The sequence below is a fragment of the Oncorhynchus gorbuscha genome, unplaced genomic scaffold, assembly GCF_021184085.1.
Source record: "Oncorhynchus gorbuscha isolate QuinsamMale2020 ecotype Even-year unplaced genomic scaffold, OgorEven_v1.0 Un_scaffold_8035, whole genome shotgun sequence".
Lineage (NCBI taxonomy): Eukaryota > Metazoa > Chordata > Actinopteri > Salmoniformes > Salmonidae > Oncorhynchus > Oncorhynchus gorbuscha.
Window position 1 is genome coordinate 1 of NW_025751299.1, and position 15,772 is coordinate 15,772.

Sequence of the window (15,772 nt, forward strand, 5' to 3'; positions counted from 1 at the left end):
TTTTTTATTATTATTTTTTATATCAAATCAATACATAAAGCACATGAGGGAACACAAGCATACATAGATTATAAACAATAGACAATCGAGCTGGGGGGTACAATATCACATTACAATTACACAAGGACCTTAAGGGACATGCATATACTTACAATTCTAAAAGCTTTTTTGTTAGTAGAGCATTTAACCGTCTTAAAATACAGTTACATTTCCTTTTGTAGGGTACGAAAATGTGGTTTTCTGTTTGTACATTTACATTTGTGTATATGAAATTTGGCCAAAATAATAATTAAATTAATTACAGAAAAATGTTTCAGCTTATTTCTATTGTATGTAAAGAATCCAAACAGTACATCTCTCCACAATAGTGTAAAATATTCATAAATGTGTTCAATTATAAACCTACTGATGTCTTGCCACAGTTTTCTTACATGCATACAATGTCAAAAAAGATGCAACACTGTTTCTGGGTGGTCATTACAAAAGGAGCAATTTGAGATGATGTTTTCCTTAAACTTCTTCATATTGTGGTTGGCAGGATAATATTTATGAATAATTTTAAAGGAAACTTTTTTCTAACAGATATTATCAATAAACCCATTCCAATAAGGCATGACATAAGGTATAGATACAACATCCTGCTGAAACAAGGATCGTATCGCTCTGTTGTTGAATGGACAAAAAAGTGAAACAAATCTTTCTGATGAGTACAACGGAAGGTGATGAGGGTCAACACGTTCCTGAACAACATAGCAACATATATATATATATTTGTGTAAACGTCAGTACACCAGAGGAGAAGATGACGCTGTTGCACATGTCGTAGTTGGGAACAGGAAGTTCCGGGTAGAAAACCACAGAACTGTGTTATTTCGATAGTGGTTGTGTCCGTTTCAAATGTATTATTGTAGGTATGTAATAGCATGTTTAACCTTTCTAATGTCGAGAGAATATATAACATGCTAGGTAACAAATCCGTCAAGGTATTATCACGTTTGATAAAGGTTTTAATTGTACGTGTTATTTTGGGGTCAAACCGAGTGAGTGAAGAACGTGATTTAAAACGATGATTTTTCAAGTCACTAGACTTTGGGTTTGTCTGAGTGTATGTACATCATTTCGTCAAAGTCCACCTATTTGAGTTCGTTTTTTACATGTTCTTGGTTTTGTGTAAAATTATGTTTATGAGCTGGTAAATAGCCTCGTCCAAACCATCCTGATCTCGCGAGTTTACATATACTTGTTCATTTGTAAGCTCGAGATCGGGATGGTTTTCTGGTCAAATGGCGGCTTCAGCGGTTTTGCTCGTGGTGAAATGGCGACACGAGGACCAAGTGTCTGCGGGTTATCGCTCCATCCTTTTTCTTGATTAATGAATTAAGGTCACTAATTAGTGAGGAACTCACCTAAACTGATTGTCTATGTTTTAATTGAAAGGAAAAAATAAAACCCGCGGAGACTTGGCCCTCAATGGAATGAGTTTGACACCCATGTAGTAGTAGAGGCGCATGTAGTATAGTAACTAGAGGCCCAAGGTAGGGAACTAGAGTAATAATGTGTCCGAGTGGAAAGTTGGGATGGTGTTTGAGGAAACCACAGGGTGTAAATGAGGCCCTATCTGATTAACCAAGGCCATAAAAAATAGTTGAAGTTAAACTAGGCTGCATCCATGTAAATGAGAACTTGTTCTGAACAAGCCTACCTGGTTAAATAAAGGTGAAATAAAAAATAAATGGAAGATCGTTAATATCTTGTGCTGGTCAGGTTCAGGAAGGTAAGATTCTTCAAAAGGAAAATCATAATGGGATGAAGCTCAGAAGCCATGACCCTGGAGCTGATGCTACGTTGAAGGGAGTAATAATCTCTGAGGTCCCAATATCTATGTCCATGGATGATAATGTTAAAGAACATGTGAAGGGGGACAGAGTGGTTGAAGCTTATCAGTGCTGTTGAGGTGTAAGAAGGTTTTGTCTGGAAAAGTACAGAATAGGATTCCTTAGCTTCAATGTCAGAGATTTTGACCCAGCCTCATCAATCAACCAATCAAATGTATTTATAAAGGCCTTCTTACATCATGCCAAAGAATGGGACATGTAGCTGTTGAGTGAAAAGATGTGCCAAGTGTTGTGGGGAACATGATTACAGTGAATGTTGGAGCAATGTGACAGTTAAGTGTTGCAATTGTGTAGAGGACAAAGAGCAGCATTTGGTGGATGCCAGGTGCAGAGAGATGCTCAGAGATATAGAATCTGTCATGATCTATCATATGCAGAGGCTGTAAGACAGACTGGTGGAACTACAATGCAGACTGATGAAGCTTCCATGGCTGGTCCCGTAGTTAGAGGACCTACTGTCAGACTGATGGAGCTTCCATGGCTGGTCCCGTAGTAAGATGACCTACTGTCAGACTGATGGAGCTTCCATGGCTGGTCCCGTAGTAAGAGGACCTACTGTCAGACTGATGGAGCTTCCATGGCTGGTCCTGTAGTTAGAGGACCTACTCTCCAGACTGATGGAGCTTCCAAGGCTGGTCCTGTAGTAAGAGGACGTACTGGATAATCTGGGGGTGGATTGTCTCAGCATGATATAAACCCCAATGTTTGCAAACACAGAAAGGGTTCTCTTGATAATGTTTATTGGAGGTGTGGGAGAGTTTTTTGGGGAAGGGGATTGTGTTGTAGAAGTTAATAGGGATTTCTTGGTTTATTTTCTTAGTGCTGAATTAGACAGACATTGACCTTAAATGTTTGTTTGCGGACCTCCATGATACCATAGGAGGTCTGCATCAACGGACTTCAGTGCAGGTAGTGCCTCATCAGAGAGAGAACATTTCAGTTGCTCTACAGTTTTGAAGCTGAATGTAATGATTATCAGTTCTTTACATGTGTACTAATATTCAGACACATTCAGTAGTTTCTATATTTATCTATAATTCAGGGTTTTCACACAGGGCTTCAAGTAAATTAATATTAGTGCCTGAAAAGTCCTTGAATTTGACTTGCCACTGTACGACCCCTGATAATTCTTAATATGGTGTGAATGGGAAATACATTTGGTTTTTGTGAGAGAAATAATACAGTGAAGACAAGGTTATTCATAAAATAGTACATAGTGCTGCCTGAAACATACTGTGATCTTGTACTAAATGGTTTTTGAGTCATTTATGTGAATTTAGGAAATCTACTACAGATTAAGTGCACTTATGTTGTGCAATTTAAAATCTGTACTTTGTGTCTAATGTGAATGAATGTATTGTCAGGGATTAGCTACCGGATCTACTGAAATTAGATAATTGAACAAGAAAAACAAGAAAATATTTTTACAGAATAAAGTGCCAGAACTGTCAAGAAAATAACTTTTGTGTCCGTTTGTCTTTATTACTACAGACCGACTCAGATTAAGTCTGAGGCCAGTAATATCAACAGTGAGGACAAACCCAGCCTGCCACTCTCCTTCCACACTGAGTAGAAACCTACAGTCACTGGGTCCTGATTGTGACAGTGGAGCCCAGTTTGCCTTGCAGGATCCAGAGATGGCATCAGTGAATCTGGAAGACTGCAGTCAAACACTGGAGCTGAATGTCAACCTTAAAGATGAAGAAGAGGAGGAGAAGATTAGGACAATTGTTAGTCATGGTAAGAGCTGGTTCTATCTATAAATTATCTTCATATATTAGACCTCCATAATTTATGACCAGTCTATTGCTAGGTTGAATTCTGTAATTCTGACATCACACATCCCTGAACAACTCAAGACTTCACAGCGAAGCAAAAACAATTTAAACTTGTATCGCCTGCTTTTGCCCACACAGTGTCTCAAGAACGTTGAACATGTTTAATACCCTCAATCACTAAGTTAGGCATAGCTCATTTCAAAATAGGCCATGACATCATCACTGTCAATATTGAATTATAATTCTTCACGTTTTACCAGTGAAATGACCAAGCTGCGTCTGCATGCCAATCGTTTGATTTCAATCAATTTCATGGGATGTGGACTACTAATTAATCATTAGGTGATATGCATTTAAATCTTCTTGAATTACTGTTTGGTGAGCAAATTAGAGCAGAATGTCACACAGGGACACTTTTAAAAAAACGGGATTGCAGTGAAGTAGCAGCTAATGCTCATAAAGAGCCTAACTATTATTATTATAATTTAACTATTATTATTATTATTATTTCATTTAACTAGGCAAGTCATTTAAGAACCAATTATTATTTACAATGACGGCCTACACCGGCCAAACCCGGATGACACTTGGCCAATTGTGCACCGCCCTATGGGACTCCCAATCACGGCCTGTTGTGATACAGCCTGGAATCTAACCAGGGTGTCTGTAGTGACGCCTCTAGCACTGAGATGCAGTGCCTTAGACCGCTGTGATACAGCCTGGAATCTAACCAGGGTGTCTGTAGTGACGCCTCTAGCACTGAGATGCAGTGCCTTAGACCGCTGTGATACAGCCTGGAATCTAACCAGGGTGTCTGTAGTGACGCCTCTAGCACTGAGATGCAGTGCCTTAGACCGCTGTGATACAGCCTGGAATCTAACCAGGGTGTCTGACACCTCTAGCACACTCGGGAGCTCATAAGTTTGATGAAATTCCATCATCTTTCAGTCCATTGGGGCTATTTACTTCCTTTTGTAGCTCTTCACCAGCTTCTTGAATGAAAATAGTGTACATAAATATAAACGCAACATGCAACAAATTCAACGATTTTACTGAGTTATAGTTCATTTAAGGGGTGGCAGGTAGCCTCGTGGTTAGAGCATTGGGCCAGTAACCGAAAGGTTGCTGGATCGAATCCCTGAGCTGACAAGGTAAAAATCTGTCGTTCTGCCCCTGATCAAGGCAGTTAACCCACTGTTACCCCCGGAAGGCCGTCATTGTTAGTAAGAATTGTTCTTAACTGATTTGCCTAGTATATATATATATTTATAAGGACATCAGTCATTGGAAATGAATTAGACCCTAACCTGTAGAGTTCAGATGACTGGGCAGGGGTGCAGCCATGGGTGGGCCTTGGCAGGCAGACCCACCTCAGGTCCTGGGCTGACGTTGTTACACGTGGTCTATGATTGTGAGGCTGGTTGGACGTACTGACAAATACTCTAATACGACGTTGGAGGCAGCTTATGGTAGAGAAATGAACATTCAATTCTCTGGGGAAAAAACTGTACCTTTTAAAGTGTCCTTTAATTGTTCCCAGCACAAGGTGCAACTGTGTAGTGATTATGCTGTTTTATCAGCTTCTTGATATGCCACACCTGTCAGGTGGATGGATTATCTTGGTAAAAGGGAAAGGCTCAATAACAGGGATGTAAACATATTTGTGCACACAATTTGAGATAAATAAGCTTTTTGTGTGTGTTGGAAAATTTCAGAGATTTTCTTATTTCAGCTCATGAAACATGGGACCAACACTTTACATGTTGCATTTATGTATTGTTTTCGGTGTAGTTCGGCATTACTGTTCTCTCCATGGTCGGCTGGAATTTAGCCTGAAAAGGATTTGAGAAATATGATATAGACCTTCGTCTCGAGAATATCAGATCTCAACAACGATTGGAGAAGTGTTGAACATAACCAGTAGACTACCACATCCTGATGATTTATATCTGATACATATATATTTAATATTTTATAGATCAAGTTGTAGAAACATCTCAATGATGATCAATGGAAACAGGATGAACCTGAGTTCATTTCAAAATTTTGGGGTCACTTAACACCAGTCTCAACGTCAACAGCGAAGAGGAGACTCCGGGATGCTGGCCTTCCAGGCAGAGTTGCAAAGGCCAGTTGTATTGCTTCTTTACTGAGCACCACAGTTTTCAGCTGTACTAACATAATTGCAAAAGTAGATAGATATTCCATAAAATATCTGCCAGTTTCCAGCTACAATAGTCATTTACAACAATAACAATGTCTTCACTGTATTTCTGATCAGTTTGATGTTATTTTAATGGACAAACAATGTGCTTTTCTTTCAAAACAAGGACATTTCTACGTGACCCCAGACATTTGAACAGTAGTGGATATTTAATATTTTGTATAAATCAAGTTGTAGAAACATCTCAAGGATGATCATTGGAAACAGGAAGCATCTGAACTCAATTTTGAGTCTCTTGTTTTTCAGTTTTTTTTGTTTTTATACATTTGCAAAAATGTCTAAACCTGTTTTCACTTTGTCATTATGGGGTATTGTGTGTAGATTGCTGAGGATATATTTTTATTTAATTATAGAATTAGGCTGTAACATAACAATGAGGAAAAAGTCAAGGGGTCTGAATACTTTCCGAGGGCACTGTCAGACCCCTCCCATTTCTCCCAATTTAGTACGTTACAGCCTTCTTCTAAAAATGTGTTTCCTCGTCAATCTACACACAATATCCCATAATGACATCACCATATCCCATAATGACATCACAATACCCCATAATGACATCACAATACCCCATAATGACAAAGCCAAAACAGGTTTTTAGAAATTCTTGCAAATGTAATAAAATAAAAAAAGAAGCTTATTTACATAAGTTTTCAGACCTTTTGCTATGAGATGATCCTTGAGATGTTTCTACAACTTGATTGGAGTCCACCTGTGGTAAATTCAATTGATTGGACATGATTTGGACAGGCACACACCTGTCTATGTCAGGTCCCACATTTGACACTGCATGTCAGAGTTAAAACCAAGTCATGAGGTGGAAGGATTTGTCCGTAGAGCTCCATGACAGGATTGTGTCGGCACAGATCTGGAGACAGGTACCAAAACATTTCTGCAGAATTAAAGGTCCCCAAAAACACAGAGGCCTCCATTATTCTTCAATGGAAGAAGTTTGGAACCACCAAGACTCTTCCTAGAGCTTTGGTCAGGGAGGTGGCCAAGAACCCGATGGTTCTTCTCTGTCAGAGCTCCAGAGTTCCTCTATGGAGATGAGAGAATCTTCCAGAAGGACAACCATCTCTGCAGGACTCCGCTAATCATGCCTTTATGGTAGAGTGCCCAGACGGAAGCCACTCCTCCGTAAAAGGCACATGACTGTCCACTTGGAATTTGCCAAAAGGCACCTAAATGACTCTGACCATGAGAAACAAGATTCTCTGGTCTGATGAAACCAAGATTGAACTCTTTGGCCTGAATGCCAAGCGTCATGTCTGGAGCAAACCTGGCACCAACCCTACGGTGAAGCATGGTGGTGGCAGCAGAATGCTGTGGGGATGTTTTTCAGCGGCAGGGACTGGGTGATTAGTCAGGATCAAGGGACAGATGAACGTAGCAAAGTATAGAGAGATCCTTTATGAAAACCAACTTGAGAGCACTCGGGACGTCAGACTGGGGTGAAGATTCACCTTCCAACAGGACAACGACCCGAAGCACACAGCCAAGACAACGTGGGAGTGGCTTCGGTACAAGTCTCTGAATGTCATTGAGTGGCCCAGCCAGAGCCCGGACTTGAACCCGATCAAACATCTCTGGAGAGACCTGAAAATAGCTTTACAGAGACGATCCCCATCCAACCTGACAGAGCTTGAGAGCTTCTGCAGAGAAGAATGGGAGAAACTCCCCAAATACAAGTGTGCCAAGCTTGTAGCTTCATATCCAACAAGACTCAAGGCTGTAATTGCTGCCAGAGGTGCTTCAGCTAACTATTGTATAAAGGGCCTGAATACTTACATAACTGTAATATTTCAGTTATTTCTAAAAACCTGTTTTTGCCCTTATCATTTTGGGGTATTGTGATGTCATTATGGGGGTATTGTGATGTCATTATGGGGTATTGCGATGTCATTTTGGGGTATTGTGATGCCATTATGGGGTATTGTTTGTAGATTGATGTGAAGGGGGAAAAAACGATTTCATCAATTTTAGAATAAGTCTGTAATGTAACAAGACGTGTAAAAAAATCAAGGGGTCTATTTACTTTTTGAATGCAGTGTAGATGTTATTTCATGCTACTGAGACTTGTATGGATGACACCAGTATTGTCAGCATTTGTTTTATTCACTGGTCTATCTGGAGTGTTCAGAGAGTAGACTAAAGAAGTGAAGTAGACAAACTGCCAGTGTTTTAAAGTTCTATGAAGTGAGTATGTATAGTTTCTAACCCTTGTGATAGTGAGTGGAGGATGATATAAAATGAGTTGTGTTGTGTTAGCTAATCCAAGTTTATCATTTTAAAGGGCTAATTGATCATTACAAAACCCTTTTGCAATTATGTTAGCACAGCTGAAAACTGTGGTGCTGATTAAAAGAAGCAATAAAACGGCCCTTTTTTAAGACTAGTTGAGTATCTGGGTCATTTGTTTCTTTCAAAAACATGGACATTTGTAACTTTAGAATGCATTAATTTATTTCACCACTATTGTTAGTGTATTAATTCATTAATAAATAAAAATTGAACCTTTATTTAACTTCCTTTACATACTGGTTATTGTCCGGAATTTCGGATGACTGACGTGCCCAAAGTAAACTGCCCAAAAGCCAGGATATGCATATACTTGATGGCATTGGATAGAAAACACTCTGAAGTTTCTAAAACCGTTAAAATAATGTCTGTGGGTATAACAGAACTGATATGACAGGCGAAAACCTAGAGGAAAATCCATCCAGAATATTCTTTATTTGAGGTCACAGTTTTTTTCAATGCTTGCCTATGGGATATACAAATAGATAGGACCCAGACTGCAGTTCCTTTTGCTTCCACTAGATGTCAACAGTCTTTAGAAAGGGTTTCAGGCTTGTGTTTTGAAAAATGAACAAGTATTTGTAGTTTTTCCAAAGTGTCCCCCATTAGAAAAGTAGCCATGTTGCGCGCATCAACGAGAATGCGCTCTTCATTATTCGTCTTCGCTATTGAACACACTATTCTCCGTATTAAATATGATTGTTTATTTAGATATTAGAATACCTGAGGATTAATTAGCAACATCATTTGACTTGTTTGGACCAACTTTACCGGTAACTTTTGGATTTGTTTGTGTGCATGTTGAACGAGTGAATTACTGAATCAAGCGCGCCAACTAAACTGACAGTTTTGGGATATAATGAAAGACTTTATCGAACAAAGCAACCATTCATTGTGTAGCTGGGACCCTTGGGATTTCAATCAGAGGAAGATCTTCAAAGGTAAGTGATTTATTTAATTGCTGTCTTTGTGACGCCTGTGCTGGTTGAAAAAGTATTTTGACGTGGGGAGCTGTCCTCAGATAATAGCATGGTATGCTTTCTCCGTAAAGCCTTTTTGAAATCTGACAACGCAGTTGGATTAACAAGAAGCTTTTAAATTATGTCAGACACTTGTATTTTCATGAATGTTTAATATTATGTTTTTTGTATTTTGAATTTCGCGCTCTGAAATTTCACCAGATGTTGTCGTAGTTGTCCCACTAGCGTTTGGACATGCACCCAAACAGGTTAACTAGGCAAGTCAGTTAGGGAACCAATTATTATTTTCAATGACAGCCTAGGAACAGTGGGTTAACTGCCTTGTTCAGGGGCAGAACGGCAGATTTTTACCTTGTCAGCTCAGGGATTCGATCTTGCAACCTTTTGGTTGCTCTAACCACTAGGCTACCTGTCACTCGGTATGGCCAGAAAAGGACTGGTCACCACTCTGAGCCTGGTTCCTCTCTAGGTTTCTTCCTAGGTTCCTGCTTTCTAGGGAGTTTTTTTGTGGCCACTGTGCTTCTACATCTGCATTTCTTGCTCTTTGGGGATTTTAGGCTGGATTTCTGTTAACTTCACTGGGTAGGGGGCAGCATTTAGAATTTTGGATGAACAGCGTGCCCAAATTAATCTGCTTGCTACGCAGGCCCATAAGCTAGGATATGCATATAATTAGTAGATTTGTATAGAAAGCACTCTGAAGTTTCCAAAACTGTTAAAATAATGTCTGTGAGTATAACAGAACTGAACATAACAGAACTGATATGGCAGAAAACCCAAGGAAAATCCAACCAGGAAGTACTATTATTTTGAAAGGCTGTTTTTCCATTGAAAGCCTATCCACCATACAAAGACTTAGGACCCAGTGGAAATCTGTCTTCCTCAACATGTGACCAGTCTTTAGGCATTGTTTCAGGCTTTTACTCTGAAAAATGAGGGAGATACACCGCTTTCAATGAGAGGACAGTGGAAATTTCCATCCATGAGCCAGGCACGTGATCGGGAGCGCGCATTTCTTGTTTACCTTTTTCCATTGACGAAGCTTTTGTCCGGTTGAAATATTATTGATTATTTATGACAAAAGCAACCTGAAGATTGATTTTAAACATCGTTTGACATGTTTCTACTATCTTTTATTGTGTTTTTTGACTTTTCGAGAGTGCTTATTGTGCCTTTGGATTTCTGAACTAAACGCACCAACAAAACTGAGGTATTTGGACATAAAGATGAACTTTATCGAAGAAAACAAACATTTGTTGTCTAACATGGAGACCTGGGAGTGCCACCAGATGAAGATCATCAAAGGTAAGTGATTAATTTTAATGCTATTTCTGACTTTTGTGAAGCTCTCCTTGGTTGGAAAATGGCTGTATGGGTTTCTGTGTCTAGTCGCTGACCTAACATAATCTCAGTGTGCTTTCGCCGTAAAGCCTTTTTGAAATCTGACACAGCGGTTGCATTAAGAGGAAGTTTATCTGCATTCGTATGTTTAACACTTGTATCTTTTATCAATGTTTATGATGAGTATTTCTGATGTGGCTCTCTTTACTTTCACCGGATGTTTGTTTGAGAAAATGCATTTCTGAACACAACACACCAATTTCAAATGGGTTTTTTTGGACATAAAGATGAACTTTATCGAACAAAACACACATTTATTGTGTAACATGAAGTCCTCTGAGTGCCATCTGATGAAGATCATCAAATGTTAGTGATTCATTTAATCGCTACTTCTGACTTTTATGAGACCTCTCCTTGGCTGGAAAATGACTGTATGGTTTTCTGTGACTAGGTGCTGACCTAACATAATCGTTTGGTGTGCTTTCGCCGTAAAGCCTATTTGAAATCGAACACTGTGGCTGGATTTACAAGAAGTTTATCTTTAAAATGGTGTAAAATAATTGTAATTATGGGATTTGAACCAGACAGGTTAAGCACTTTGTGACAACTACTGATGAAAAAGGGATTCATAAAATGCATTTGATTAACATGTATATCACACCAACTGACTGTTTTTTCTGATGTTCACACAGGATACCATGTTGAGACATTCTCCACATCCAGAGAGCAACAGCAGGAAGATCAGAGAGCTAAGAGGTCTCATCACTGCCCACATTGTGAAGAGATTTTCCCATTTCTATCAAAGCTAAGAATACACCTAAAAATACACACAGGAGAGAAGCCTTACTCCTGCTCTGACTGTGGGGCGAGTTTCTCTCATCTGGGCACCTTAAAAACACACCAACGTATACACACAGGAGCGAAGCCTTATTCCTGCTCTGACTGTGGAAAATGTTTTAAAACATCAAATGAGCTAAAACGTCATCAGACAACACACACAGGAGAGAAGCCTTTCTTCTGCCCTGACTGTGGGACTAGTTTCTCTCAGCTTTCCCACTTAAAATCACATGAACGTATACATACAGGGGAGAAGCCATACTCTTGCTCTGACTGTGGGAAATGTTTTAAAACATTATATGAGCTACAAGTTCATCAGAGAATACACACAGGAGAGAAGCCATACTCCTGTTCTGACTGTGGAAAAGGCTTCACAAAGTCAACTTATCTAAAAGTTCATCAGAGAACACACACAGGAGAAAAGCCATACTCCTGTTCTGACTGTGGGGAGAGATTCTCTCAAACGAGCAGCTTAAAAGCACACAAACAAGTACATACTGGAGAGAAGCCTTACTCCTGCTCTGAGTGTGGGGCGAGTTTCTCTCGACTGGACACCTTAAAAGCACACCAACGTATCCATACAGGAGAAAAGCCTTACTTCTGCCCTGAATGTGGGAAGAGTTTCTCCCTATCGAGTACCTTGAAATCACATGAACGTATACATACAGGAGAGAAGCCTTACTCCTGCTCTGACTGTGGGGTGAGTTTCTCTCGACTGGATACCTTAAAAACACACCAACATATCCATACAGGAGAAAAGCCTTACTTCTGCCCTGAATGTGGGGAGAGATTCTCTCAAAAGACCACCTTAAAATCACACCAATTAATACATACAGGAGAGAAGCCTTACTTCTGCTCTGATTGTGGGAAGAGTTTCTCCCTGTCGACTACCTTGAAATCACATGAACGTATACATACAGGAGAGAAGCCTTACTCCTGCTCTGACTGTGGAAAACGTTTCTCCCGATCGGGTACCTTGAAATCACATGAACGTATACATACAGGAGAGAAGCCTTACTACTGCTCTTTCTGTGGAAAACGTTTCTCCCGATCGGATACCTTGAAATCACATGAACGTATACATACAGGAGAGAAGCCTTACTTCTGCTCTGACTGTGGGAAGAGTTTCTCTCACCTGGGCAACTTAAAAACACACCAACGTATACATTAACTTCATGTGGGTACCTGGGACGGTTGTGTCCCACCTCGTCAACATCCGGTGAAATTGCAGAGTGACCAATTCAAATTGAATTACTCTAAATATTTACATTTCATGAAATCACAAGTGTAATACATCAAAATAGAGCTTAACTTGTTAATCTAGCCGCCATGTCAGATTTCAAAAAGGCTTTAAGGCAAAAGCAAACTATGCGATTATCTGAGGACGGCACTCAGCACACAAAACATTACATACAGTTACCAGCCAAGTAGACTGGCACGAAAGTCAGAAATATGATGATCTTCATATGGTTGCACTCACAACACTCCCAGTTACACAATAAATGTTCATTTTGTTCGATAAAGTCCCTCTTTATATCTTGAAACCTCCATTTTGTTGGCACATTTTGTTCTGTAATCCAATGGCTCAAATGAGGTCACAAGAGGCAGACGAAAATTCCAAATAGTATCCTGTAAAGTTTGTAGAAACATGTAAAACTATGTTTATAATCAATCCTCAGGTTGTTTTTAGCCTAAATAATAGATAATATTTCAACTGGTCAATATAAAAGAAAAACAAGAAAGGTGCCTCTGCAGGACCCAGCTCTGGGGACATCCCACTATCCACTGACTCAATGTGGTCATTTCCTCATTCTTCAGAATACAAGCCTGAAACAATGTCTAAAGACTGTTCACATCTAGTGTTAGCCAAAACGGAATTGGGTCTTATCCCTTTAAATGGTGAATAGAAAAACAGCCATTTCAAAATAATGGCACTTCCTGGATGAATTTTCCTCATGTTTTTGCCTGCCTTTTCAGTTCTGTTATACTCACAGACAATATGTTTTAAGTTTTAGAAACTTTGAGTGTTGTCTTTCTTCATAAGTCAGAAATATGATGATCTTCATACAACACTCCCAGTTACACAATAAATGTTCATTTTGTTCGATAAAGTCCCTCTTTATATCTTGAAACCTCCATTTTGTTGGTACATTTTGTTCTGTAATCCAATGGCTCAAATGCGGTCACAAGAGGCAGACGAAAATTCCAAATAGTATCCGTAAAGTTTGTAGAAACATGTAAATCTTTGTTTATAATCAATCCTCAGGTTGTTTTTAGCCTAAATAATAGATTATATTTAAACTGGAAACAGCGTCGTCAATATAAAAGAACAACAAGAAAGGTGCACTCTGCAGGACCCAGCTCTGGGGACATCCCACTATCCACTGACTCAATGTGGTCATTCTCCCTCATTCTTCAGAATACAAGCCTGAAACAATGTCTAAAGACTGTTCACATCTAGTGTTAGCCATAGGGAACGGAATCTGGGTCTTATCCCTTTAAATGGTGGATAGGCTTTCATTGGAAAAACAGCCATTTCAAAATAATGGCACTTCCTGGATGGATTTTCCTCATGTTTTTGCCTGCCTTTTCAGTTCTGTTATACTCACAGACAATATGTTTTAAGTTTTAGAAACTTTGGAGTGTTGTCTTTCCAATTCTACTAATTGTATGCATTTCCTAGCTTCTGGTCCTGAGTAGCAAGCAGTTTACTTTGAGAACGCTTTTAATCCGGAGGTGAAAATAGTGACCCCTACCCTCGTGAGGTTAAGGAGAAAAGCCTCATCGGTTCTCTGATCAGCTAAGAATAAAGTCACTCCATCACTTAATTCTCATCTCATAAAAGAAGTTGTAATTGGATCAAATGAAGAAAGCGTAGAACACTGTAATCCGATTGGTTCTCACTGTGAGAGAACTGTGCAGAGGAGAGGGAGCGTTCTAGATTTTAGCCTCTCTTTACTTTACCAATCAGTGTGCACCTTGTCAGAGTGTTTGAATCTCATCACTTGGCAACTACTTACTACTTTTTAGCTATTACTTAGCATGTTAGCTACCCTTTCTCCTAAACCCATTTGACTCTATCTTAAACCCCTCACCCCTAACCAAGCTAACGTCAGCAACAACAAATTGGAATTCGTAACATATCTTACATATTACAAGTTCGTAACATATTGTATGAATAGCAATGCGTAAAATAACATACGAATTGTAATTCTTAACATATGATACGTCCTGCAAGTCGTATTATACTGAACAACAATCTAAACGTAACAATTTCAAAGATTTACAGTTTGTAAAAGGAAATCAGTCAATTAAAATAAATGAGGCCCTAATCTATGTTAGGTTACATTACATTGGACCTCCAATATAAACTAAACATGTAAAGTGTTGGTTTCATGAGCTGAAATAAAAAGATCCAGCACAAAAAGCTAATGTCTCTCAAATGTTGTGCACAACTTTGTTTATATATACTGTTCGTGAGCAGTTCAGTATAATACGTTTTGCCCTGAGACCAGGTTGTCCCTCTGCAGTATTCTGTGGGAAGGAGTTAGTAGACACTTTTTTATTGAACCTTTATTTAACTAGGCAAGTCGGTTAAGAACAAATTCTTAATTACAATGATGGCTTAGGAACAGTTGGTAAACTGCCTTGTTCAGAGGCAGAACAACAGAGTTTTACCTTGTCAGCTCGGGGACCTTTTGGTTACTGGCCCAACGCTCTAACCACAAGTCTACCTTCCGCCCCTAACATGTATCAGATAGAGATGGTGTGATGATCACTTTTCACCACTAGTTTGGGGGGATTATTTTACAACTTTATTTAATGATACACAGTTTATGAAATTAATCCATGTGTTTATTAATTGTCTTTCAAACTAGATGAGTTATTTTAGTTACTGATCATGAATGTGTTTGGATAACTGCATTGAAGCAAACTTTATTGATCTGCCAATGAAAAATAAAGTTACATGAATATGTACTGGTCAACCTCTTCTTCTCTTTAGTATTCAGTTCTTCATGTTAGATCTGACAGTATGAATGGTTCTTATGGTTGTATTCAGTTCTTCATATTAGATCTGACAGTATGAAATGTATTCAGTTCAGTATGAATGGTTTATGGTTGTATTCAGTTCTTCATATTAGATCTGACAGTATGAATGGTTCTTATGGTTGTATTCAGTTCTTCATATTAGATCTGACAGTATGAATGGTTCTTATGGGCTGAGTGCCTGGAGTGTTTTTGTATGACTACAGTCAGGAGTTCACTCTGACCCTGTGATGTCACCAGCACATTAAGTAATATATAATATATGCCATTTTAGCAGACGCTTTTATCCAAAGCGACTTACAGTCATGTGTGCATACATTCTACGTATGGGTGGTCCCGGGGATCGAACCCACTACCCTGGCTTTACAAGCGCCA

The 15,772-nt window shown here is 39.2% G+C and overlaps 1 protein-coding gene across 3 annotated transcripts; it reads left to right on the forward strand.

Moving 5' to 3' along the window:
- Positions 1–810: 810 nt before the first annotated feature.
- On the forward strand, positions 811–13,062 carry LOC124029875 (zinc finger protein OZF-like). 3 transcript variants are annotated; one of them, XM_046341439.1, is made up of 3 exons: positions 811–911; positions 3,387–3,635; positions 11,206–13,062. In XM_046341439.1, the coding sequence occupies exons 2-3, from the start codon at positions 3,533–3,535 to the stop codon at positions 12,519–12,521; spliced, it is 1,419 nt and encodes a 472-aa protein (XP_046197395.1). In that variant the 5' UTR covers positions 811–911; positions 3,387–3,532; the 3' UTR covers positions 12,522–13,062. The 3 variants fall into 3 exon arrangements, with proteins under 3 accessions (XP_046197395.1, XP_046197394.1, XP_046197396.1); XM_046341438.1 differs by having other exon boundaries at positions 866–907; XM_046341440.1 differs by lacking the exon at positions 811–911 and adding an exon at positions 1,539–1,774.
- Positions 13,063–15,772: the final 2,710 nt, after the last annotated feature.